The sequence below is a fragment of the Elephas maximus genome, chromosome 22, assembly GCF_024166365.1.
Source record: "Elephas maximus indicus isolate mEleMax1 chromosome 22, mEleMax1 primary haplotype, whole genome shotgun sequence".
NCBI lineage: Eukaryota > Metazoa > Chordata > Mammalia > Proboscidea > Elephantidae > Elephas > Elephas maximus.
Genome location: NC_064840.1, coordinates 7,927,701 through 7,952,598, shown reverse-complemented (window position 1 = coordinate 7,952,598; position 24,898 = coordinate 7,927,701). Strand labels below are relative to the sequence as shown.

The window sequence follows — 24,898 nt, the reverse complement described above, 5'->3', positions numbered from 1 at the left end:
CGCTCCCTGAGTAGGAGACCAGGACACAGGAGGGACACACTTTCAGCAAGGACATGGGTCACCGGAGTTCACGGTCAGGATGAAGGAGAAGTCACCAGTGTAGCTAGTCAGATTTTGGCTGGTTTCAACTCCCATAAGTTGCTCTGTTTTTTATGGTCATGGACAGGATTCCTGCCTGCTTTTTAAATGAAACAGACACAAACCTTCACAGACAAACTCACATGTCTGCAGCTACACATCTCCATGCACTAAGGTGCCCACGTGTACTGTCTCTCACACTCATGTAAGTAGGACAGAGCTGGAACGAAGGCCTCAAGAGCCGTGTTCCTGTCTTGCTGCCACAGCCCTCAGATGAGCTTCTCCTCAGGCCTTTCTTTGGATGTAAGAAGAGATAAATACACCATGTGGGCATGGGAGCAGGGCCTGGAGCCCTCAGCCTTCCTGTCTAGGGGTGGCCCAGGAGAGGAGGGCCCTTGGCTCAGGGGGATTCTCTTACCCACGCTGTCCTCGTCCTGCCAGTCTTCTGGCTGTAGCCACTCCCCACGTCTGGGCTCCTCAATGAACCTTTGTCTTCTGCGGCCTGTTAGTTTTGGCTCCGAGCAGCCTGTAGACCAGGCCCAGATCCCCAGGAAAAGCCATCAGAGAGCGTACTCTTGAAGAAAAATAGTTGGAGCCCTGGAAGGGAGACCAGTGTGAGCATCCGTTCTTCCAGTCATGCCTTGAAGAAACTTCTCAATAACTAGAGTCCTCATGTTTGGATTTGGGGCACAGAAAAACCTCGTTCATAACTTTCATATCTGTTCGTGTGATTAATTGCCTTCTCCAATGAACTGAAGCCCTATAAGGTCTTGGACCATGCCTGGGCTTTTTCCTTGTTTATTTGGGGAAGGAAAGTATGTGTGTGTGTAATGCATTTTTATAGTTAAATAGTACAAAAGGATGAACAATGAAAACGTAAGTCTCTTTGTCTCCATCTCCCTGGGTCCCTTCATTCTCCATTTCTCTCTAGAAGGAAATTCCTGTGTCGGTGTTGTTTCTTGTGTGTCGTTCCTGAGTCATTCAGTGTGTGTCTCCCTGTTAAAAATACAAATGGCAGCCATATCTTGTACCTTGTTTGTTTTGTTTTTTCCCCTAACAATGCATTTTGGAGATCTTGTTTTGTACAGTATCAGCATGTATCAATATATGTTATTTTCTTTCATTGCCCCATAGTCTTCCCCTGTGTGGAGGTACAACCCTTCCTTTAGCCTGTGCCCTTTGGTGAACATCCCGGTTGTTTGCAGCCTTTTGCTCCCACTAACAGTGCCACGGTTTAATGTCCTATGCCCCTGCACAAGTGGGTCTATAGATTCAATCCCTTGAAGCAGAATTGTGGGCCAAAGGGATGTGCCTTCCAGATGTTGATAGGCAGTCATCACCTTGCCCTCCAACAAGCTTCACAGTTGTTTCTGCCTCAGTGCCAACTCAGTGATAAGGCCTGTCTTCTCTGCCTCAGCTCTCAACTGATTGAGAGATAAAGGAAACAGCGGAGGGTGGCCACAGTACTACTACCTTTATTGTCGATATAGCTGATATTGGAGGAGGGGGCTTATAAGTGAGCCCCAAAGTACCTTTTGCCCAGGCGCGGCAGTACTGGACTAGGAACCAGCTCCTGGAAGAGGAGGGGACGCGCCTGGGCTACCCATGCTGGTTTCTCCTCATCCTCTCTACTGATCTGTGGCAGGGCCTGAGGGCAAGGCCAGGAATGCTCCTGAATGTTCCTCCAGGAAGCCTCAGGAATGGGGAAGAAATGTTGGCCCATAACAAACATAGGTGGCTGGATGAGTAATAACTGAACTGACCCTACCGTGTACTGATAGCTATAACACAGGACCCCAGAGTCCTCTCAGGCCGCTTTCTTCTGGGCAGAATGGTCTAACTGGGAGTCAGCAGAATCCAGCCTGGGACGGACAGAATCCCAAGGCCTGGCTCAGTCCTGCCTTACCCCACTTCTGGGCTCTCCCGGCTCGCTCTTCAGCCCCTGTCTGTGGGAGGCTTGCCATTTAATTTCCACCCCAGAGCAGTCTCTTGCTAGACCTCTGAAGAATTCCTGGTTTTCTACTTCTTTCCAACAGAAGCTGTGAGAGAGACCTTTGTGTGTGTATGTGTATTTATTAAGTTTTTATTTTAATGGAAAATATAAGCAATAATGGCAGTGAGTTACATATCCTTTCATACATATTTCTTGTTTAAACCTTAAATATCTCTGGGAATTAAATAAAAGATTTCTTTTAGCCCCTGTTTAGTGAGAAAGGATCTGAAGGCTCAGAAATTTTAAACGGTTAGGCCAGCATTAAAATTGTTGTTGTTGCTGTGTGCTGTTGAGTCGGTTCTAACTCGGAGGGACCCTATAGAAGACCTCTTTTGTGCTGAATTTCCTGTTTCGCTTCACAAACCTGCCTCGATGAAGGGTAGCCACGGCAGGGGAGTGTGAAGAACTTGCTTTCTGGAAGAGTTCAGCGCTCACTTAGTAACTTCCTATTCAGCACCTACCATGTGCCAGGCAAGGAGCGCTGCTGGCACAACAGTTAAGCGCTCGGTGGCTAACCCAGAGGTCGGCAGCCTGGACCCAGCAGCCACTCAGCAGGAGAAAAGACCTGGCCATCCGCTTCATGAAGATTACAGCCTAAGAAACCCTATGGGGCAGTTCTACTCTGTCCTATAGGGTCACTGTGAGTCAGAACCGACTCGATAGTAACTAACAAACAACAGTGTATACTGAGCACTGTGCTTGCGACACTGAGATGAGTCAGGCTAGACTTTGGCGGTCCATAGTCAAAAGGGGTTAGGTAAATGGACCAGTGTGTTCCAGGGTAGTCCTTGCTCACAGTGGGGAGCCCCAAGCTACAAGGACGTAGGTCTGAGAGGTTAAGGCAGGAAGAAGTCAGCCATTGTTTCTACAGAAATGCCCTTGATGTGCTTCTAGTGGCTCTACAGAAGGAATACGCTGTGATTCTGAGTTCAGACTAAGGAGCGTCCCAGTCACGGTGTCTGGGAGAGGAGTAGGTTGGGGAAGGGCTGGGAGGGAAGTAGAGGAGCACCCACCATGGGTGCTTCTTACTGGGTTTGGGGAGGAAGGTCAGTCGCCGTTAAAACATCTCTGACACTGGTCTTTGACTCTCTTCTGTTGAATGGTTTAGGTTTTGTTGTTTTTTGTGTTTATTCAGCGCCACCTGTTGGCTATTGAGATATTACAGTAGCCTGGGGGTGATAGTGGGGTACCAGTTGGACATTATGAAATAATGTGTATTCATGCTGAAGTTTGACCGTATTTGACATAAACATCAAGGAAAAATGAAACATTTCAGCGAGGGGAGAAGAAGAAGAGGAAAATCCCAAAACTAAACTCATCAGATTTGGTTTCTCAGCTGTAGGGTTAATTTCTCTGTTGCTGTGTTTTCCCGCCCCTTTGCTGTATTTGAACTGTTGTGTGACCTGGCTTCTCTGAGAAGGTGCTCTTACTGTTTACATGCTCTTCGCTTTTCTTAAGTAACAAAGCAGAGGTGGTTGGCTTTATATTATAAGCCCAAAAGTTAGTTCTTCACAGATCACTGCAAGACACCAAAGTGGTCTCTTCCCAGGTGCCCTTACTTCCCATTGTTTCACTTCTGCTCTTGTCGTCTCCCACTGTCTTTGCTGGTGAAAAGTGCTTGGTCAGGATCTGGTTCTGTCTTACACACAGAGGAAGGGCCACTGAATTCTGGGTGTCAACATGAGGAAGGTGTGCTGATATAAAGTTTATGGGTTTTTTCCTTAAGAAAATAAAAAACTAAGGACAGTACTCCCCACCCTACCCCTAGGAACTACCTGCCTGGCTAGACATCAGGTTGCTGGAAGATCTTGTAGAGGAGGGGAAAGAGGGTTGGCTCTGTCCAGAAGTGGGACCTGATATGCTTTGGGGCTACAGCTAGTGACACGATTTGTGTGAAGAGCCAGGAGGGGTGACACCAAGATGCTGCAGCCTCCTAACAGGGCGCACAGGCACTCCTGCACCGCCTTTCTGGTCCATTTTCCATAAGGCAGCAAGGAGTGGTCTCTCTTTATATATTCGTTTGTGTGTGTGTGTATGTGTATATGTATGTATATATGGAGCCCTGGTGGTGCAGTGCCTAAGAGCTTGTCTGTTAAAGGTCAGCATGTTTGAATCCACCAGCAGCTTCTTGGACACCCTCTAGGGCAATTCTGCTCTGTCCTGTAGGGTTGTTATGAGTCGGAATTGACTCGAAGGCAACGAGTTTGGTTTTATATATATAAATACACACACACATATGTATATATATTTTACACATTAATTAATTTTTTTTTTAACACCATGTCCTGGAGTTTTGTCTGTGTGAGAACACGTAGATCTGTCTCTCTGTTTTTAAATCGCTGCACAGTTTTTCATGGTATGATCATACCGTAGCTTATTTAACTGTTTCCCTATTGATGAGCGTTTACATTATTTTCAGTTTTTTACTATTACACATAATAACTAATACAATTTAAAATGTGTAGTTCTCCCCCCTTTGTGCACGAGTAGATACAGAAAACTAAAATTTCTGATCATAACATTTTTGTTTATTTTTTGAATAGATAAAACTCAAATGTACAAAATTCCTTCCCTTCTCAGTGGACACTTCTGTCCCCAGTCCAAGGGCACTTCTAACCTGCCTCCATGTTCATCAGCTTTGCCTAGCTTCACCTGCCAGCAGTGTGGGGTTTAGAGTTTTTGTGTGTAACTGCATATGAGCTGTGCACCTTTGGGCAGCCACTTCACTTTTCTGGCACTCTAGTTTCCTAGGTTAAAATCAAGATAACAGCACCATGCCCAGAGAGTTTTAATAGGGATTAAATGAATGTATACACACACTCTCTCACACACACACAGCAAACCCTAAAACAATAGAAATGTGAGCTATTAATCTACCTTGATTATCTAGGTTTAAGTTATTACCAAGAGACCTGACCTTTAACACGACCTCCTGGCCTGTAATTCATTTCCTTTCTTCTGTATTTGCCCCATTGTTGTCATTTGGCCCCTCCTCCTCAGGAGGAAAAGCTTACACCCAAGGCGCCCACTTTTGGTGCCCTGCCTGCCTCTTTGCTCCCATTACTCTCGGAAGGCAGAGCCTGGGCCACATTTACTCGGTCTACAAGTGTGAAGAGACTGCCCTGCGTCACGCGCTAAGGGCTGAGGAAGGGGGCGAGACCCCTGCCCTTGAGGAGCACCCAGTGTTCTGAAGCCTAAGTTACACAGCCTGTGTTCGGAGTGTTAGAGCAGAGAGAGGCTGTGGGGCACACAGCAGGCACAGCTAACCAAGCTTGAGCAGTCAGGAGAGGCTTTCTGGAGGAAGTGATGTTGAAGTAAAGGCCTAGAGGATAAGGAAACCCTAGCTAAGCCAAGGGGAGGAGGGAGGACCGTGCTGTGCTTTCTGACTGGCTTTGGATGGCCCTGAGGTGAGCAAGAATGTGGCCTGGTCAAGGTAGTGACCACCACCTAGTGTGGTGGAGGCAGGGAAGTAGCTGATGTAGACAAGCTGGAGAAGCCAGACTACCATAGGGCCTGAGTGGCCCTACAGTATCCCAAGGGTAATGGGAAGCCTTTGAAAGCTTTAAGTCACAGAATAGTGTAGTAAACCCCATTTACCGTCTGCCCGCTCCAACAGTTGTCCACCCATGGCCAGTCCTGTTCCCTCCACATCTTACCCCATCACCACCACCACTCCTCACGCCCCACCCCCTCCCACCTGGTGTCATGCTGAAGTGACCACAAAGCCTGGCGAGTGACTCATGTATTCTGCCCGGGGCTTCTAACGGATCCATCCAGAGTTTGGGTCCTGAAATGATGGAACGGCACAACTTGATTTTACTTTGTTTTAAGAGGAGTCATTGAGTTTCCCAAGCTCTTTGTCTTGCCTTTCAGTGGGAAGCTGGTGTCTCCAAAGTGGAAGAATTTCAAAGGCCTGAAGCTCCAGTGGAGGGACAAGATCCGGCTCAATAACGCCATCTGGCGGGCGTGGTACATGCAGTGTGAGTGCTGCTTGAGCACCCAGGGGGCCCCGAGCGTTGGAACCTTGCGCTCCAAGCAGCAGTGTCTCTCGTGCAGTCTGGAGGCAGGAGGGCTAAGGCACGTCCTAGTCTAGCCGTCAGACACTGTCGTCAGCAGAGGGGCCTCTGCCGAGCAGATGCCCTCAGTTTGGAGGAGGCAGGTGTGTTGATGTAGGACCCAGTGTAATGGGCTCAGAGTTATGATGGAGACACAAGCCCCATATTGTCAAGGCAGAAGAGGAGGGAGGGACTCGTTCTTCTCAGGAGTCAGGAAGGCTGTAGCAGAGAGGTGCCCTTTGAAAGGTCAGGGAGCAGCAGGACTGAGAAGCAGGCGCAGGCCCTCTCCTCCATCCACAGCTGGTACAAGTGCTGTCGGGCCTGGTACTGTCCTCAGAAGATGAGTGTGCTCTCGAAAAGCCAGACGCCCCTCCCACCCACGCATAGTTGACAGGCTCCTGTCGTCTAACTTGGCTCCTTGGCTTCCCTGACTTCCCCAGTTGTTCAAGGGAGGAGAAGGGAGGACACTTGGAGGGTCCCGCACCGTGGGAAGGGGTGGAGACAGATGGGCATGGAGCTCATTCAGGGCTCTTGGCTATAGTGATGGTTTCTCGCCCTCCCTCCCCCCAGATTTGGAGAAGCGCAAGAATCCCGTATGCCACTTTGTTACTCCCCTTGACGGCTCTGTGGACGTGGACGAGCATCGCCGGCCAGAGGTACTGGGCGAGTGGCCATGGTGGTGGAGAGAGGAGAGCCACTCTAGTTCTAGGAGGAAACACTTAGAGGGCTAGGAGGGAGGGCTGGGTTCTGTGATGGGAGACCAAGGACTATGTGTTCTTCAGCCAGCACCACCTTGAGAAGGGACATGAGCAGCAAGTGGTCTCTGACACCCCATGGGCCACAGGGGTTCCCCCCTTTTCAGGCTGGACTGACCCAAAATTGAGGGGTTCTCCGATCGGGACGTAGCCTCTGCTGTCATGTGAGATCAGTATTACTTCTGGGAGTCAACATGGAGGGTTTGGACTCAGTGTAAGACAGGTGTTTTTAGCAGTTCAAGAGTGACTCATCTCCAGACCCTTATGTACTGAGATGGAAGGATGTCAAGGAAATAGTAAATGAAAAAAAGGAAGTAGCACAACGGTGTTTTTAGTCTCATTGTTAATTTTTAAACGTGTTTATCTTTTTGATTATACTTGCATAGGAAACGTCCAGAAGGATACCCAGAACTCGTTTAACAGAGGGTACTCTGGGGAGTGGTGTCAAGTGGGGTGCCAGAGGAGCGGAGACCCTCATTCAGGCTCTTTTGCGTTGTTGTAGTTTTGTTCAAGCATGTCTTTTACGATACAAGGAAAAAAACACCCAATCTAAAAAGTAACCTAACGAAAGGCAGTTCTGAGACAGTTGGACATGTTCCAGTATTGGCCTTAATGTCGTTGTGTTAGGTGTGGTGATAATACTGTAATCACGCTTCAGAAAAGGTTCCTCGCAGTTAGAGACACACACTAACGTATTCATGTGGGAAGCTGGCTTTAAAATAGCCTAGCCGGAAGAAGAAGAAGGAAAAACAGGAATCTAAAAGTAAGGGGAGCTGTCTGAGGACGTGGTGAATTCATCCCCGGGTGGTCAAAGAGTTAATGCTCTCAGCTGCTGACGAGAAGGTTGGTGGTTCTAGTCTGCCCAGGGGTGCCTCAGAAGAAAGACATGGTGACGTGCTTCTGACAAATGACTCACTGGACACCCAGCGGAGCCTCGCTCTCCTCTGACGCACATTGGGTCGCGGCGAGTCTGAATCAGCGGCAACTGGGGGGCGGAGGGAGGGAAAACCCTATAAGCGGATGAGTTAGGGGATATTGTGAAAGGGATTTCTACCTCCCATGACAGAAAGCTGGACCAGATGCTCAGAGTTTACATTCCACCTGAGCTTCTGTGATTGGCCCTTAGTTTCTCCCCTTTGGAAGTGGGAAGGGGCTGCCTATGAGTTTCTGCAAGTTCCTCAAAGGCTGGAGTGGAGCCTTTGGGCTGCTTCTCTGCCCAAGCATCCTGCTCTGCCCTGGACTTCCAACCCGAATTCCCAGGACCAGTCCGCCGAGGCACCTGGGGTACCTTAGGTCTCGAGATGAAAGTGCAGTTTCAGTTGGAGGGCTGGTTGTAGCACAGACAAGATGGGACACCTTTGTGAGTGACGTTGTAAATACGTTCTGAGCTGGCACCCAGGAGGACTTCCAGTGTCTGACTCTTCTGCTTTCACACACTGAGTTTTGGTAATCAACCAAGAAACTGCTGTGTTCCTACCCTCTGTCCCTGTTGCAGGCCATCACCACGGAAGGGAAGTACTGGAAGAGCCGCATTGAGATTGTCATCAGGGAATATCACAAGTGGAGAACCTACTTCAAGAAAAGGGTATTTCCGGCATTGGCTCCTAAAGAGCATGTTCAGGAAGGCCCTGCAGGGGAGGGAAGGAAGAGAAGCCACTGTTCCCAGGTGCCAGAGGCTTCGAGCTCCCCACCTGGGGCTGGAGAGTCAAGGAGAAGGCAGGATCCAAGGCTCTGGTCTCAGCCCAAATGATGGGCCTGCCACGGTCACGCCCCCTTTGCTCTCAGTTTCCCCAGCTGTGGACTGGGGCTACTGACTCCACGCTGGTTGAGAATCTCCTTTGGGCCAGGCACTGGCCTGGGGATAACAGAGGCAGGCTCCCTCTCCCTGCTTGTCTCCCAGGGCCCCAGATTATGTCCAGAGAGGTCCCTCACTCCCAGGGAGGTGGGGCTGAGGGCCTGACCCTGCTCAGGGCCTGAGGGGACCACCTCGTCTGCTCTCCCGCCCCTGCAGCTACAGCAGCACAAGGATGAAGACCTGTCCAGCCTTGCGCAGGTGAGTATGCTTCAGAGAGGCTGGGGCACCCCTCATGGGAGCCTCCACTGCCTGCACAGAGCCATGAGCTCTGCAGTGGGTGGGGTGGGGGCACCTGGACTCCCCTTCAGGCTAGAGAAGGGGCTGCCTCCCTCCTCATGGGAAGGTCTATTATAGGGCCCAGGATAGCCCAGTCCTCACCATCTCAGGGGCTGGACTAAGCTTTCACCACTCACCTTTTTCAACAGCACAGCCCTTGTTGCGCCTTCCCCAGCGCCACAAGGTTGGGAAACCCAAGCACCGTATTTCCCCTCTCACCTTTCCTCCCCCTCTGTGAGGTAGGATGATGACTTGCTCTATTGGCACAAACATGGGGATGGATGGAAGACCCCAGTCCCCATGGAGGAGGACCCACTGCTGGACACTGACATGCTCATGTCTGAGTTCAGCGACACCCTCTTCTCCACACTGTCTTCACACCAGCCTGTGGCCTGGCCTAACCCACGGGAAATAGGTAACCATACCTAAGCCCTTTGAACTTGAAGACCCTGTGCTTTTGCTTCCCCTCCAGGCCCCTGGGCCAGGCTTCATTTCAGGCCCAGCTCTGGCCTGCTGCAGGTCCCTTGCTTAGGGCAGGCATGTGAGGAGGTGAAGGAGTGGCCAGCGCCATTTTACATGAGGCTACGTGCACTTGATGGGGTGGGGGCTGCAGAGGAACCTTGCCAAGACAGCTGTCAGTCCCTCGGTCCCACTGTGAGAACAGACATGTTTCTAACACTGGCCCCTGGCTGGGGGCGTGACTCACTATAGAAATCAGAAGCATTCCTGGGCATGGCCCCTAGTTTGGTGGCATGAGGTCTGAGAGGTTAACCCTGAGGGAAGAGCCACCGAGCCACAGGGATCTCTGCTTAGCTGCTCACGGCTTCTTGGGGGTGTCTATTCCTGGATACTCCATTGACCTTTCTCTCCTGCCTTCTGAGTGGGGGAATGGCCATGAACCTGCAGAGGTAGAAATTCTCACCAGTTCCCCTGGAAAGGATCTAGAATGTAGCAGGGCCAGGAAGCTCTGTTCCAGCCTCTTTCTGTGTTCCTACCACGCCACCTGAGAAGGCAGAATGACACCTTTCTACTGTCTGATTCCCACAGCACATCTGGGAAACGCAGACATGATCCAGCCAGGGCTGATTCCTCTGCAGCCCAACCTGGACTTCATGGACACGTTTGAGCCTTTTCAGGGTGAGCACTGGGGCAGAGAACACAGCCACTACCTGGATCTCCCTTTGCCAGGACAAAGCATATAGGAGCCTCCCTTTCCGAGAGAATTGGGTAGAATGGGCAAGGCACAGACTTAGGATTTAGTGAAAACTAAACCTTTCTTCTATAGTAGCTGCACAGCCTGGGAAGTTTTTCTGGAACAGTGTTCTCTAAGAAATCTGCTTTCTGTCCCCCAAGGTTCAGGCTTGGCTCTGGGTATAAGCAGTTCCCCCTCTAGGCAGGAGGGGGCGCTCATGCTACAGCCAACATGCAGCAGTTGTGCACCTTAGAGATGGCTGTAAGATCCGGCCTGGGAGTCTTTGAGAGCCCAGGCTAGTTGCCAGCATGTGTAGTTCTGACGAGAGGGCCTCTGCAGAGTTCTCTACAGCGGGACATGGCATTCCTCTGGGTAAGGCGGGGTCACTGCTTAGTCTGGACCTTGGGAATGGTGGGCACGAGAAGCTCACAAGTCCCCCAACTTTGTCTTTCAGACCTCTTCTCCTCCAGCCGCTCCATCTTTGGCTCCATGCTGCCTGCCTCCACCCCTGCCCCTGCACCCGATCCCAGCAGCCCCCCTGCTCAGGTATGAGGCTCGTCCTCAGAGCCGTACACCAGGGCTCCGCTCAGGGCAGGACCACGCGGCTGGAAGCAGCGCTCTCGGGGTTGCTCCGTCGCGTGCTGACCCACATGTAATGTATGATGAAGTTCTCCTGACCTGAGAGCGCCCTTCAGTGTCCATGACAATGGAAGCTCTGCCGGGAAACGTGTGCCTGCCCAGGGCTCCCTGTATTCCGTGTGCACTCCTGTTCTGACCAGTTAAGATGGGATTAGCTAGACAGAAAACACAGGCCATTAATAAAACCAAGTTCTGCATATCTCTTTCCCTTTTTGCTCCTCAATTAGCAAAAGTTGGTTCCCAAGTTCTAGGCCGCAGGGCTGAGTGAGGCATGGTTCCCTATCCGTAAGGAGCTCTCGGGCTGGCACTCATATCCAGTGAGACTCCAGTAACCTGGCACTGTCCTCTTCCATCTGGCTCTGGGAAGAATGTCTTCTGTGGAGACTGGGGTTGAAACAGTTGAGTCCTCATAGCCTCTCCTGTTGAGGAAGAGGTGACCTCTCTAGAAGTTGACACATGAAATGGTCCTGGGGGACCCCATGAGCAGCTGTGATCCATGCTGCGTCTGTCCTGTAATGGGAGATGGCAGAGGCCCTGGGGAGACCCTGCTGGACTTCAGAAACCGGATAGTCCTTGGCTGGCATCCAGCTATGGAGCAATTGCCATCTGAGCTCCGTGCTAGCGTTGGTTCCTGGTGGAAACTGGAGCCTGCAGATACCCAGGGAAATGCAGATCTGTGCCCAGAGATCAGTGTGATGGGGGAAGGCAGTTCCTTGGTCCCCCTGTCCAGGAATCATCTGGCGCCTGGAGCACGTTGTTGTCCTGGTGGTGTGTAGCTCTAGAAAGTAAAAGCGAACGTCTGACTCCAGCCTTTGTTCTCTCCTCCTCTACCTACTTTCTCAGGAGAGCATCCTGCCAGCCACCGCTCTCCCCACTGTGAGCCTCACAGACAACTTCATTGCCCCCGCTGCGACTGCTTCCCTGGACCCCTCAGAGCAGCAGAGCTGTGACCATGGCCCCCGTACCGGGGACCCCTTCGTCCAGCCCACAGACTTTGGCCCCACTGAGCCCGCACTGAGTGTGCCCCAGCCCTTCCTGCCCGTCTTTACCATGCCCTTACTCTCTCCCAGCCCTGCCCCTACACCTGCTTCACCCACGTTACCACTGGTTCCGGTTCCCGCCACTGCCCTGAGCCCTCCAGCCCCCTCTGCCTTCCTGCAGGCACAGAAGTTTGGAGTCAGTAAACCCCCCTCTGTCATCACCCACACAGCCTCTGCCACCCTCACTCATGACGCTTTTGCCACCACCTTCAGCCACAGCCAGGGCCTGGTGATCACCGCCTGTCCCCCCACCCCCTCGGTCTCCTCCTGTGGCCTGGCCCTGTCTCCTGTCATCCAGCCACCAATGGTTGGACCCCCCCAACCCCGTTTAACTTTTGTGCCCCCCAAACCTGTATCCTTGACTGGGGGGAGGCCCAAGCAGCCTCCCAAAATAGTGCCTGCTCCCAAACCAGAGCCTGTGTCGTTGGTGTTGAAGAACGCTTGCATCACCCCAGGTGAGTCAAGTGGAGCTGCACCTGAGGCTGACTGCATTCCCAGGTCTTACAAGCCAGGCAGGGGGCCGTGTACCCTACCCCCATGCCCACATGTGAGTGAAACGCAAGTTTCATGAAATAATACAGATGTGTTGTCTATTCTAGTTGATTTTTTTTTTTTCCTGTACGTTGGTCTCACCCATGGTTTGAAAACTCATGGCCCTGACCATCTTGTTCCTTCCTGGGTCTGTAATCTGTCCCCTTCAGGCACAAGTTGCAGGAGTGTTTTTGCTGCCTGGGTGGCTTTTTCTTTCCCTGCACTGAGGGTCAGGTGTTTCGGTGGCGGGAGGGGTCACCTGGTCCTGGGCAGCCCTGCTGCTCAGTGGTAACCGGAATGCAGTCTGCAGAACCAGGCTGACCACCGCATGACCTGGGGCCCTCACCCTTCCCTGCTCTGTCAGCTGCCTTTCCAGGACAACCACAAGCAGTGATTATGACATCAGGCCCTCTGAAGAGAGAAGGGATGTTGGCTTCCACCATGTCCCAGTCAAACGTGGTCATCGCACCCGCTGCCATTGCCAGGGTGAGAAACGCCAGCTCGCTTGTCATGGGGAGGGGCTGGGGCCCTGGGCAGACCCTCCATGCCCTTGTAACATGACTGGTCTCCTGCTCTGCCACGTGTCTTTTGTCAGGTGACCACTCTCTCCATGTCACTGTAGGCTCCTGGAGTCACGGAGTTCCACAGCAGCATCTTAGTGGCAGACCTCGGCCATAGCCCAGGCAGCCAGCGTCCTGTCTCCCGCCTCTTCTCCCCGGGCACCGTGCCAGACACCCTGGTGAAGGGCGAGCAGGGCCTGGTGCATGGGGGCGGCCCCCAGCTCCCCACTGCAGGTCCCAGTGAGTATTCACTCCACTGGGATGGTGGGGCTCTGTCAGAGCACAGGAGCTGCCCCGCCAGGCTGAGGTCCAGTGTGGGTACAGTGGGTGTCCCCCCCACAGGCTGTGAGGTCTAGTGTGGGTGCAGTGGCTGTTCCCCCCCAGGCAGTGAAGTCCAGCGTGGGGTGCAGTGGGTGTCCCCCCACCAGGCCGTGAGGTCTGGTGTGGGTGCAGTGGGTGTTCTCCCCCGGGCTGTGAAGTCCAGCGTGGGGTGCAGTGGGCATCCCGCCACTAGGCTGTGAGGTCTGGCATGGGAGCCCTCAGGTTGATCAGTGAGACCTCAGGCTGGTGCTCCGCAGCATCCGCATAGGCAGCAGTCGGACTGACTGAGGCAGGAGAGGAGCCTCTAGATGTAGGCAGCTGGCACCCTTGGGAAAGTACTCTTAAACTCTGCTTCAGAAATGACTGCCCCTCAGCAGCCAGTTCTGATCCCAGAAAGGACTTGCGAAGCCACTGTGGCCCCAGAGGCTCCCAGCCTTTTCTCGGCACCAGCCTCACGGTGAGGAAAGCAGTCCACGTCAGCCAGCCCATTTTAGCCTTGATGAGGTGCTCAGGACAGGACCGACTGCCCAGTTTACATCTGGAAAGACGGCAGGGCCAGGTGGTGCCCTGGACTGCTGTTCTGAAACTTCACGCAAACAGTTGTCTTCCTTCCGTGTCAAGAAGGCCCAATGAGGAAAGGTCTCTAACTTGAAAGGAGTGGATGGGGGGACCTGCCCAAGCAGGGATCGAGAGGTCAGGACTTTCAGTCTGGAAGATAAAAACACGGCATAGTCATCAGGGAGAGGCAGGGGTGAGCAGTGCCTCGTCCATGGTATTCAGAGGGAGGCTGTGACACTGGATGGAAGTCATTTGGGAAAAATCACATGGTAGAGAATGACGAACTTCAGGTGCTTTGCTACATTGAGGGAGCCACCACATCCTCCTAGAGAGCGTCCCTTACCCAGACCCCAGAGACAGAGACGGGAACGTGGCTGCCCCAGCCACAGGGCCTTTCTGTCACTCTCTGTGTGGGCGAAAGGATGCTTTTGTTTTTCTAATGAGAAAACGTCTGGGGGGCAGGTATGGTAAAACGAGTAAGAAGACATATGCATACAGTTTAAAGAATGAAAATACACCCATCTCCTTGCTGCACAGGGCAAGAGCCTTACAGACACCACAGGTACCCTGGGTGCCTGGAGGCGGTATTCTGAGTCTTAACAGGCCAAGCCCAGGGCACGTCTGCTCCTCCTCTGAAGGCTGGATCCTGCCTCAGCCAAGCCACACACCCCAGGGCAGCTGGGCACCACTTTATCTAGGCCAGAGTGTGTATTTTTTCTTGGGGGCCCCTCTGGGAGTTATAAGCAAGGTTCCAAGTATTGGGACTTGTCAGGTTTCCCTGGTCTGTGAAGACTGCTGGTGGGGTGGCCCTTCTCGCCTGGTTTGCCACGTACACTTCCCAGGCTCTGTTCCTGAGGTGAGTCTCCGGTGTTCTCAGGTCGTGACTGCCCCAGTTCCGGGCAGGCCTCTCCATGTGCATCTGAGCAGAGCCCCAGTCCTCAGTCTCCCCAGAACAACTGCTCAGGGAAATCTCCTGCAGACCCCAAGAATGTGGCTGTGTTAAAGGTATCTCTTGTGGCTGGATTCCCTCGGGAGGGTGGGGAGAAGACTGTGGAGGCTTTGGGTCAGCTGTACCCTTACTGGGGACATGCTGGAAAGGAGAGGCACAGAATGACCGGCTGCAGCAGTCTAGGGCGTGTCAGGCACATTGGGGGTTGCTGCTTTAATCTTGGGATTACATTGGCCCCTCCATTCCCCACCCAGTAGCTGGCTTCCCCACAATCAGCCCAGTGGGGGTGCTGGACATGTCGGAGACCTCTGCATGGGCTTGAGCCCAGAGCCAACGGCGTAGTCCCCGTGCAGCGCTGGTAATCGCCTCTGACCATCATCTGTTGTAAGGGGGAGGGAACATTGGAAAAAACGGGACCAGGAGAGGGATGATTGGACATTGAGTCCAAAGGCCCAGTCAGCACATTTATTCGACAGCCGCTTACCGGCTTGCTTGTTGCACTTGGCAGTGATGGTGTTCCAGTGTTCCCTGTCCTGCCCCCTCCTGGCTCCTCTTGGGAACAGCCTAGTTCTTTGTCAGCTTCCTCCCTCCCTCCACACCCCTCTGTAGCCTGGCCTGGTGGGCGCCCCTCGGTCCTAACCTGCCCCACAGCCTCGCATGGGGTCAGGACGTGTGCAGGGCTGGGCCTAGTGTGTGACCGGCCTGCCTCACCCATGTCACCAGTGACGGCCATTTTCCTCAGCAGAACCGGCAGATGAAGCACATTTCAGCCGAGCAGAAGAGGCGCTTCAACATCAAGATCGGCTTTGACACCCTGAATAGTCTGATTTCTAATAATTCCAAACTGGTAGGCTGACTGAGTGTGTGGAGGTGGCTGGGGAACTGGCCAGAATGCCTTCTGCCCTGCGCTGAGCTACTGCTGGTGCCGGGAACCCAGGCTCCCTCGGGGTGCTGCCCCTGACTCGGCTGCCTCCCACAGACCAGCCACGCCATCACCCTGCAGAAGACGGTGGAGTACATCACCAAGCTGCAGCAGGAAAGGAGCCAGCTGCAGGAGGAGGCCCGGCGGCTGCGGGAGGAGATTGAGGCCCTGAATGCTACCATCATGTGAGGCTGTGGGCAGTGCCGGGCCAGGCGAGGGTCCTCCCCTCCTACACACTGCAGCCCCCGGCAGCCAGCCCGACAAGCCCCCAGCTGTTCCATAGCCTGCCACTTGTTGTTTCAGCTCCTGCCAGCAGCTGCTCCCTGCCACCGGTGTCCCTGTCACCCGGCGCCAGTTTGATCACATGAAAGACATGTTTGACGAATATGTGAAGAGCCGAACCCTGCAGAATTGGAAGTTCTGGATTGTATCTTTGGTTTTCTTGGCTTCTCCCACCCCCAGCCAGTGCAGCGAAAGAGCAGACATTGAGCCTCTCTTCTCTTGAGAAAGATTATCTTTAGACAGGAGCACTGAGTCCCTGTGTCTCTCTCTGTCTCAGAAGAGAGAGCAGGCCTGGTCTGGTGTGTGGAATGGGGCTGTTGTCGTCAACTACATCAGGGTTGGGGCTTCCTGGGCACCTTGCCGGAAGGGCAGGGAGGCAGAACGGGTCCTTGAAAAATAAAGACAGTGCTCAGCCACTTCAGAGCAGCAAAGTGGGAGAGGGAGGGACCCCATGAGCTGGCAGCAGGCTCAGTGATCCTGGCAGCACAAGGAGGGTGCCACCCTGCTGGGACAGATGGCTTTGGGGGGGGGACCAAGAAGGGCAGAGCCTGGGTTTGGAGCCCATTCCCTCACGCCACTCTCTGTCCAAGCCGCAGGGTCTGACTGGTAAGGAGTGCCAGGTCTGTCTCTGGGGCCAAGGCTACCCTGTGCCCTGCACACCTGGTGGGTCAGCTACCGCCTCAGGGGCCTCGGGTCTGAGGGTCTGAGGGGACAGTCGTGCAGGAGGAGAGAACCGTTACCACCATCGATGGTGGCAGGGCAGGTGGGATGTGTGCACACTGGTGGGCGACTGCAGGAAGGGGCGACTGCCACCAGCCCTAGTGCCCCGACCTGCCTTTACTCTGTTTGCTCCTGAGCCCTTGCCATTCATGGCATGAGTCAGGTGCATCCTGGTAAAATGGCTGCAGAGTGGGGACTGTGGACGTGCTCTCGGGTCAGGGTGAATCGATGAGGACATGGGCCTCATGCTTTCACTGAGCCTGTTTTCTCAGGGGGTTTGGGAGACTGAGCAGAGTATGATCAAGAGCTGCCACATTTAACAGGAGGCTGGCATGTCTAGACAGGTGCCCTTGTCTCCCTCTGTGCCTGCCACGTTCCTGCCCTGCTCACAGCACTGTACGACCACCCAGTCCTCTCAAGGACCCGCCCTGTCCCTGCTTCCTTCCTGCTCCGGGGTTAGGACCGATCAGATGCAAACATGCCAGCCAGTGTGAGGGCACCCTGACCTCATCTAGAGCACTTTCTCACCCTCTCTTTTTCTTAATTTTCTGTGGACAATTACCAGCCAGTCCTGAGGGAAACCATTAATGGTGTGACTGGCTCATAACCGGAATTGGGTACACGTCCCAGGCCTCCCCACAAAGACCTTTTCTTTAACCAAGCGTCGTGCAGTTCAGTATCATCATCAAGCCACTGTTTGAGTCATTCAAGGGGATGGTGTCCACCAGCAGTCTGGAGGAGCTCCACCGGACAGCGCTGTCCTGGCTCGACCAGCGCTGCTCCTTGCCCATCCTCAGGCCAAGTGAGTGCGGCGGGGTTGGGCCGGGGCCGGGGCCCGGGGGCCGGGGGCCGGGGCCTAGCAAACCCTGGATGCTGATCCTGGAGGCCCTTAGCTGAAGGCAGGACCTAAGAAAACCTAGCCCGCCCCTGTAAGGAGCCCCGTGAACAATGCCCAGGACTGGAGGATGGTGCTAGTCAGGTGGCCCTGAGCCAGAAAGGCCACTTGGAGGAGGAGCGGTAAGCAGGTCTCTGAGGTCCTCACCTTGGCTTCCTATGGTCAGGGTGTGTGTCCCTGACCAAATTCAGCCTCCTTATATCGAGCACCTCCTATCTGCCAGGCCCTGTGTCAGGCGCTCTCAGGTACTTGTTTGATTCTTGTGATAATTAACAAAGCTATTTCCGTATATTAAGGCAATACCAGTTGCCACGGAGTCAGTTCCAACTCATGGCAGCCCACGTGTGTCAGAGTAGAACTTTGTTCCATGGGGCTTTCAGTGGCCGAGTTTTCAGAAGTAGATTACCGGGCCTTTCTTCTGAGGTGCCTCCAGCTGGAACTCAAATCTCCAACCTTTTGGTTAGCAGCCAAGTGCCTTAACCATTTGCATCACCCAGGGGTTCCAAATTAGGGTTATGGAAGCTTAATATGGAAACAAGTGGAGAAAAACCTGTGGCAAGCAGGAAAAATTTAGGGTTCTTCACCTGTCTGCAGTTCCCACTAGAGCTTTGGAGTATCCTAAAGGCAGAAAGATGCAGTGCCCAGGCGTCAGCCCAGGGCTTCCATCTCTCCCTCCTTCAGTCTAGCTCAGTGGTCCCCACGCTGCAGTGCAGGAGGGTCACCACACGGGGCGTGTACACAGGACACTTGCCCCAGACGTGGGGCTTACAGGGGCGTGTACTCATCTCCCGCTCACCCCACTCCTGTCTTGCAGTGGTGCTGAACACTCTCCGCCACCTGAGTACCACCACCTCCGTTCTGACAGACCCAGCCCAGCTGCCCAAGCAGGCCTCTGAGGCTGTCACCAGAATTGGCAAGAGAACAGGCGAGTCTTAGCGCTTAGCTGGCATGCGGCTGCATGAGACGCCATGGAGACTCTTGCCTGTGGAGGGGGGGCTGCGCCCCCAGCTGTTCTGACGCAGAGCTTCAGGACCCCTCCCACACTGACGGTCCCCCGGGCCATCCCAAATACCACGCTCAGGTCTGCAGCAGGTTTGGGTCCTGCCAACAGCAATAGCCCAGATCTGGGGACCCTTTGCTGTGAACTCTCTCACTCAGCGACCTCAGTCACCAGTCCCTCTGCCCTCAGGGAGCCCGGACAAAGGGACACACCTGCTCTCTCTGTCCTGTCCTGCCGCGGTGGTTTGCCAGGGGGAGGCCCCTGCAGTTGTGAATGGAGTATCTGGATGGGAGAAGACAGCCTGCTCTTCAGGTTAGGTGACTCTGAGGCACCTCCCAGCTCCATCTGAGCTGCAGTTCTCCCCTCCTGCTGGGTGGTTCACGTTCCTGTCCTGTCCTCCTGATGAGCTGTCACAGGCTGAACCTCGTAAGTAAATCTGGACTTGAGTTCAGGCTCAGGCACAGTGGGCTGAGACCACGAATGCACGTGGGTGGAACGGAAGTGTGAGCAACACGGCTGTGCTCTGGCCTGGACACTTGAGTGGTGTACTTGTTTACCAGAGTCTGGTTCCTTTGACACTGAACGTGCATAGCCTCGCTGACTTGGGAGCCACGGGCAGGATTCCACCCAGGGCCCTCTCAGGGTCACCTCACGCATGGCCCTACTGCCCAGGTTCTCTACCACCCCTGAGTGGTGCTGGATGGAAGCTCCCACCCTCAAGCTGTAGCCTCTGAAGTCTGGGCTCCACCTCGCTGCCCTCGGCCTGACCACTCTCTGCCATCACTCAGCTGGAACCACAAACCATAGCAGTTTCTGGACCAAAGATGTCATCAAGCCCAAAGTCAGCCTTGCCTTTTGTTTTGATGAAGAAATTGAACGTGGACTGGCAGCACTCTGAGGGGTTAACCCTTGCATCGTACCTGGGGTCACAGGTCAGACTGTCAAGCGTTAGCGTCAAGTCTGCTCAAAGTAGGGAATTGCAAAGGATTGTGGGCCATTCTGGAGTGTGTGTTGCAATCAGAAGGGAGGAAAGGATGGATGGAGGAGCTGCAGGAGGCCCAGTCCTAGCCGTCCTCCCCCTCTGAATGGCAGGACGCCCGCTGTGAAGCTCAGGAAGCCCAACATGGCACCTCCTCTCTGGAGACTGATTTAACCTCCTGCTGGGGCATCCAGAGCAGCAGTAGGCATTGCCATTGTCGGTGGCACAGGAATCTAGGGTGGCTTTGAGGAGCCTGGAGCCACGGGACAAGGGGGCGCTGTGGGGGCTTCCTAAAGTTCAGTAGTGTTCACAGTTCCCTCTGGTTCCCAGAGGCTTCTGCTCAGAGGGGCACAGCTGCTCGCTTTGTCTGGGGTCGTGGGAGACAGAGAAGGGTTTTCTCTGTCCACCATCAATCAGGCACTGTCTCTCCCACTCCCTTGTCTGTGGTTCAGCCCTGCACAAGAGAGATCAGTGTGGAGCTCCCACCTCAGCCTCCCAGAGACTGTGTCTTCAGGCTTTTAGAACCTTCCTGAGAGTTCTAGAACCTTCCTGAGGGCTGAGCCCCAGACAGTGGACTGGTCCTCAGCAGTTCTCTGGGAAATGGTAACAGAACTCTCCTTCTACCCCAGGAGGAACCATGAGGTCACTCTTCAAAAGGTGAAGACCTTGGTAAGAATTCCTTGAAGGTCAAAAGGGAAAAAAAAACACAACAAGCATATATCTGTGAGGGCCTCGAGGGGGCTGTCAGCTCAGCCCCTCCCCCAACTCCTGTGCCTTCTTGGTGAAACATGCAGACCACCGACTAACTGGCCAGTGTGGGGGCCAAGCCAAGGACTCTCCTACGTCAATAGCTTTCTCCTCACCACTTGCTGGGGAATAATTTTCTTTTTTTAAAACTCTGTGGGATATAAAATTGGCCTTTTGCTTCTTTGGCCTACCTCTCCCTTTGGCTGAATTAACGTCTGTGATTCCACGTTCCGTCAGATATTTCAGTCTATTAGGTTGTGTGAGACTTGAGTGTGTGTGTCCCAGCAGACTGCTAAGGAGATGCCTGCTTTTATTTGGTAGAGATCTACTTCAGTTCTTTTCTCTTGGTGCTCCCGATGGCCACCGTGGCTGTCAGGCCACAAAGCTGTGCCTCTTGCTGCAAAGCTGATTGTTTCTTGGCCCTGCAGTTAACTTGTCTGAGGACTCCAGTCAGAGAGGCTGGGCCTTGATTTTCACCCTGGGCGGAAGCCACTCTGGTTTGTTTACACTCATTTTCACCCCCATTCTGGCCACTACATCCATAGAGAAAAGTTTAAATACCAACAGTTTGGAAAAAAGAAAATCAATCTGAAAAGAAAAAAAACAAGCCTCTGAGGCACAGAAATCTCTGGAAGGGTGTTTCTGTGCAATCTTTTTGTGCCATCAGAGCTCTCTGCATGCTGCGGCTTTTTCATAATGAGTGGGAAGTGCAAGGACAGAAAGCTGGCACCACACGGGCTTTCTGAAGGCTGGCTGGTCCCTCTGTCACAGACTGTTTACAGAACTGGGGTGCCTGCCTGAGGATGCTTAGCAGGCACAAGGGAAGCAGGCCCAGCACTGGGTCTTGTGGAGGAGAAAGGGGGGGTCCCCCACAGTTCCTAGTGCGGTTGGGTTCCCACCCCGGCAGGAGGACCAGAGAGGGGCAAGGATGTCATCTGCCGCCCCACTGTGCACTCATGAGCTTGTGCTCCAGATTTCCTCATTACCTGTCCTGTGACCTGGTCCATACCTCCCTTTCTAGAGGTCGGTCCTCAGGCTTTTTCTGCTCTAGCTGGTAGAAATGTAAATGTGGATTCTTAGAGGACATGGCTCCCCAAACCCGAGGGAGGTGCTGAGGACCTTCATCCTGCCCTAGGTGAGGGGTGTGGTGGTACATGCACTGGCTGGCGCTACCCTTGCTTGATTCTGCCTACCCCCTGCACCCCCACCCCAGATCTGGCTGTGGAGAACTCGCCCAGCTCTGCCTGTCACTGTGTGGTGCAGCTGGCTTCCCCCTCAGCTGCCTGGGCCCAGTTATGGGTGTCCAAGGAGAGGTTGGAGGGTGCCCCTTCTTTGAAGGCCCTGGCTTTCTAGCTGGAAGAAATCCTGAGGCTAGCACCATAAGTGGCAGGCTTCTTGTTGATAATTTAGAGACTGCAAGCTGAAAAAGACTGTGTTTTCAGCACCCATCAGAAGTGGAGCTGGGTCTGCCCCGTGGGTCTTTCGGTCCCGCGGCCGCTGTCTCCCTTGGTGTGGGTGCTGAGCCCTCATCCCTGCCCTGACTGGCCTTGCCCGGTTTGAACAGTCACCTCTTACCACCCTCCCCACCCTCAGAAGTCCTTTTCTCTTGCGGTTGTCACCCAGCTCCCAGTGGCCTTTGCCTGTGTGCTGGGGCTCCCCTGCCTGTGGTTCCTGACAAACCTGTGTGTGAGCTGGGCTGCTCGGTTTTTCTGTGGTGGGGAAAATTGCCTTTCCCTAGAGATACCTGCTTCCCATCGCACTCTTTGCCATAGGTGAAACCCACCCACCACGTGGTGGAACTTCCCTTTCCGGGACATGGTCTCTTTTGGGAAGAAGCTGGGAGGTGTGTGTGAGCCCTTGAGACGTGGTATTGGCGGGAGCCCTTGGTGCCTCCTGGTGTTAAAGAGCTTGGGTCTGAGGAGAGGGGACAGAGAGGCTGGGGCTTGAAGTCATGAAGCTCAGCTGCTTACGTGTACTATGCAGTAGACACCGTGATCTGTCGGGCAAGCTTCTGTAATCCACGCCCCTGGAAGCCCTGGGAAGTGGGGCAGAGGCTCCAGGAATGTGGAAGAAGCGTCCAGGCCTCCCGTGGGCCTCTGCCCGGGCTGGCCTGGGAGAGGGCGGACAGACAGGTCGGCTACTGGCTTTTCATTCTGAGGATGTGACAGGCTCGGTTTACCAAATGAGGGACTGCTTCCTTGTTGGAGCTTGTGAAAACCAACCTTTGAGAAGGAAAAGGGAAATTGGGATGTTGAATGTTGGATTGTGTGTGTGTGTGTGTGTGTGTGCGCGCGCGCACTTACACATGCCTGCATGTGTGTGTTTACTTCATGGAATTTTATGTTTGTAAAATTCCTTTCCAATTATGTAGCAAAACGCAACTCCAGCTCCCAGTCAAAGCTCTGGTACCACAGCCTTAGCCCTGAGCGGTGATGACGGGAAGAATTCTCTTCTGGGTTTCTTCAGAGAGACCTGGTGGTTTCAGGAGATGGTGGAGGGCTGGGAGAATCGGAAGTTTTCTACATTTCCACAGAGTTTACATCCTGCAATTAAAAAGGTATGAAGGGCTCAGCCCTGGGATGCTCGGTTCCCAGGCTGTTTCCCACGGTGGGCAGAAGTACAGCTCTCCTCCCCACGCCCATGTTGTTTCTGTAGCCGGACCTTTGTCACCCAGCTGTGAAAGGAAAGTGTATTAATCTGCTTGTTTTGTAGCACCACCGCTGGAACACTGTGCTCTTTGCCTTTTTCAGGTTTCAGTTTATTGTTTAAATGGTTCATTTTTTCTGTCATGAGTTTTGGTGACTGTTTCAGGGTTCCTTTGAGGAAACAGTTACACCTTGCACTCCGAAAAACAAAAAATCACCCAGAGAAGAGCCTTGTCTGGTCAGGGGCCCCCTCTGGCATGTGTCACCCTGAGCGTCACCCTCTGATACTCTGCTGTTGAGAAGCACGTTTCCACCAGCTGTGTTCAACACTACAATGCATTTTTTAAAAATGTTTGCATCCAGGACAATAAAAACCTTATTTTTTTGAAATGCTTGTGCTGTGTGACCTTAAATGCTACCCTTTTGAGCTCTAGAGAGACGGTAAGATGGTTAGGTCAGATAGAGGTGGTGTCCTCAGCCAGTAGACTGCTTCCGCCCTGCGTGGTGTTGGTTCAGTCTGCAGTGGAGGTCATGGGTGGGTCCTGAAAGGTGTGGTCGTAAAGAGAGCCCCCCACTGGCAGGCCCAAGATCAGAGATTCCACCACAAACTCACCAGGGCCTCATGGGCCAGCGGCTTCTCCTGGGCTTTCACAGGTGGGCAAAGGGAGAACGGGGGGCTCACGGGGCTTGTCCAAAGCCCCCATTCCTTCTCTGGAACTTAGGCAGATAGTACCTGCACTGCACGTTTTACAAGGTGGTTGTGAGGTGTAAAATCATCAGATGATCAGGAAGCCATGAAACGTTGTCCTAAGAAAGCGTAGGTTATAAGGACAGCGAGCCTCTGGCCCCAGCTCTGAAAGGCTTCTGGTCATGGTGATGACACCATGAGACTGTAGCCTCCCTGATGACTGTTGACCAGTAGAGGTGTCTCCCTCTTTCAGGTGCTGAGGAGAATCTGGTCATCTCTGTTTAACATAGAAGCTTTTCTCTTTTCCATGCCATCTGCCTGTACCCCATTCTCCCTTCTCCCTGCCTTTGGGCCTAGGCAGGGTGATCCAGTGAGAAGACCCGGGGTGCCCCTCCGAGGCTGTGCTGGCCCTGTGCAGGCTGCCAGCTTGTTTCACCAAACGACACCCAGATCTGTATCTCTTGACTTAAATTGCAGTGGGTTGACATAGGCTCATGTCTGATCAAACTCCTATGCCTCACCCAAGTAAAAAAACCTTCATGACACAAAGCAGGACTTTGGACCTGGAGAACCCGGGACCTAGAGAGAAAGGTATGCAATTCGTGGGCTCCTTTTGGCTAGAAGGAACTTGGTTTTCATCAAGCTGAGCAACACATGTATGTTTTGTTGGTTTCCATTTCTTGAGCCTGCTCCATGCTGTGTATGTAATGTTAGAAGATGCTAGGGGCGTAGTTCGGAGAAGGTCGAGTTTGAATAGACTAGGGAGGGAGTAACAATTGAAGCATGCAGGCCAGGAACCGAATGTAGAAGGAGCAAGGTGATGCACTAGAGATGCCTGTCCCTCAGGTGGATATTGGGCTGGTGTTCTGTGTTGGGGCCATTCACAGGCTCCCACTAGTTCCTAGAGCCCTCCACACAGTTCTCCCAAGTTGGTGGTATGGTTATTCCCATTTTATAGATGAAGAAACTTGTCATTTCCAAGGTAACAGGCTGCATGGGTCAGAGAATGTAAAAGCGTCATTTATTGTAAAATTGTCTCTCCACCAGTTGTCAAGTGACAATCCTGATGTACGTCCCTCCCTGCTTCACCCTCCAGCACCAAGTCCTGTCAGTCTGTCTCCCATATTTCTTCCAAATACATCATCCATTTTCTCCATCCCCACTGCCATTATCAAGTCCAAGCCACCATCATCTCTCAACCAGTTCACATAATGGCGT

At 53.3% G+C, this 24,898-nt stretch overlaps 1 protein-coding gene across 4 annotated transcripts in view; it reads left to right on the top strand.

Annotated features, from left to right (window-relative positions):
• MLXIP (MLX interacting protein) overlaps window positions 1-23,401 on the top strand; it is a 69,540-nt gene extending 46,139 nt beyond the window's left edge. For 2 of the 4 annotated variants that reach the window (XM_049865161.1, XM_049865163.1), the window contains exons 2-17: window positions 5,945-6,051; window positions 6,697-6,782; window positions 8,377-8,466; window positions 8,893-8,934; window positions 9,256-9,427; window positions 10,060-10,149; window positions 10,659-10,750; window positions 11,687-12,338; window positions 12,779-12,900; window positions 13,037-13,214; window positions 14,731-14,858; window positions 15,545-15,649; window positions 15,782-15,909; window positions 16,028-16,151; window positions 17,399-17,528; window positions 18,436-23,400. In XM_049865161.1, coding sequence (XP_049721118.1) covers window positions 5,945-6,051; window positions 6,697-6,782; window positions 8,377-8,466; window positions 8,893-8,934; window positions 9,256-9,427; window positions 10,060-10,149; window positions 10,659-10,750; window positions 11,687-12,338; window positions 12,779-12,900; window positions 13,037-13,214; window positions 14,731-14,858; window positions 15,545-15,649; window positions 15,782-15,909; window positions 16,028-16,151; window positions 17,399-17,528; window positions 18,436-18,557 — 2,368 coding nt within the window. In that variant the 3' untranslated portion in view covers window positions 18,558-23,400. Of the gene's footprint in view, window positions 1-5,944; window positions 6,052-6,696; window positions 6,783-8,376; window positions 8,467-8,892; window positions 8,935-9,255; window positions 9,428-10,059; window positions 10,150-10,658; window positions 10,751-11,686; window positions 12,339-12,778; window positions 12,901-13,036; window positions 13,215-14,730; window positions 14,859-15,544; window positions 15,650-15,781; window positions 15,910-16,027; window positions 16,152-17,398; window positions 17,529-18,435 lie in introns of all 4 variants that reach the window. The other 2 variants (XR_007514835.1, XM_049865162.1) reach the window with 2 other exon arrangements.
• Window positions 23,402-24,898: the final 1,497 nt, after the last annotated feature.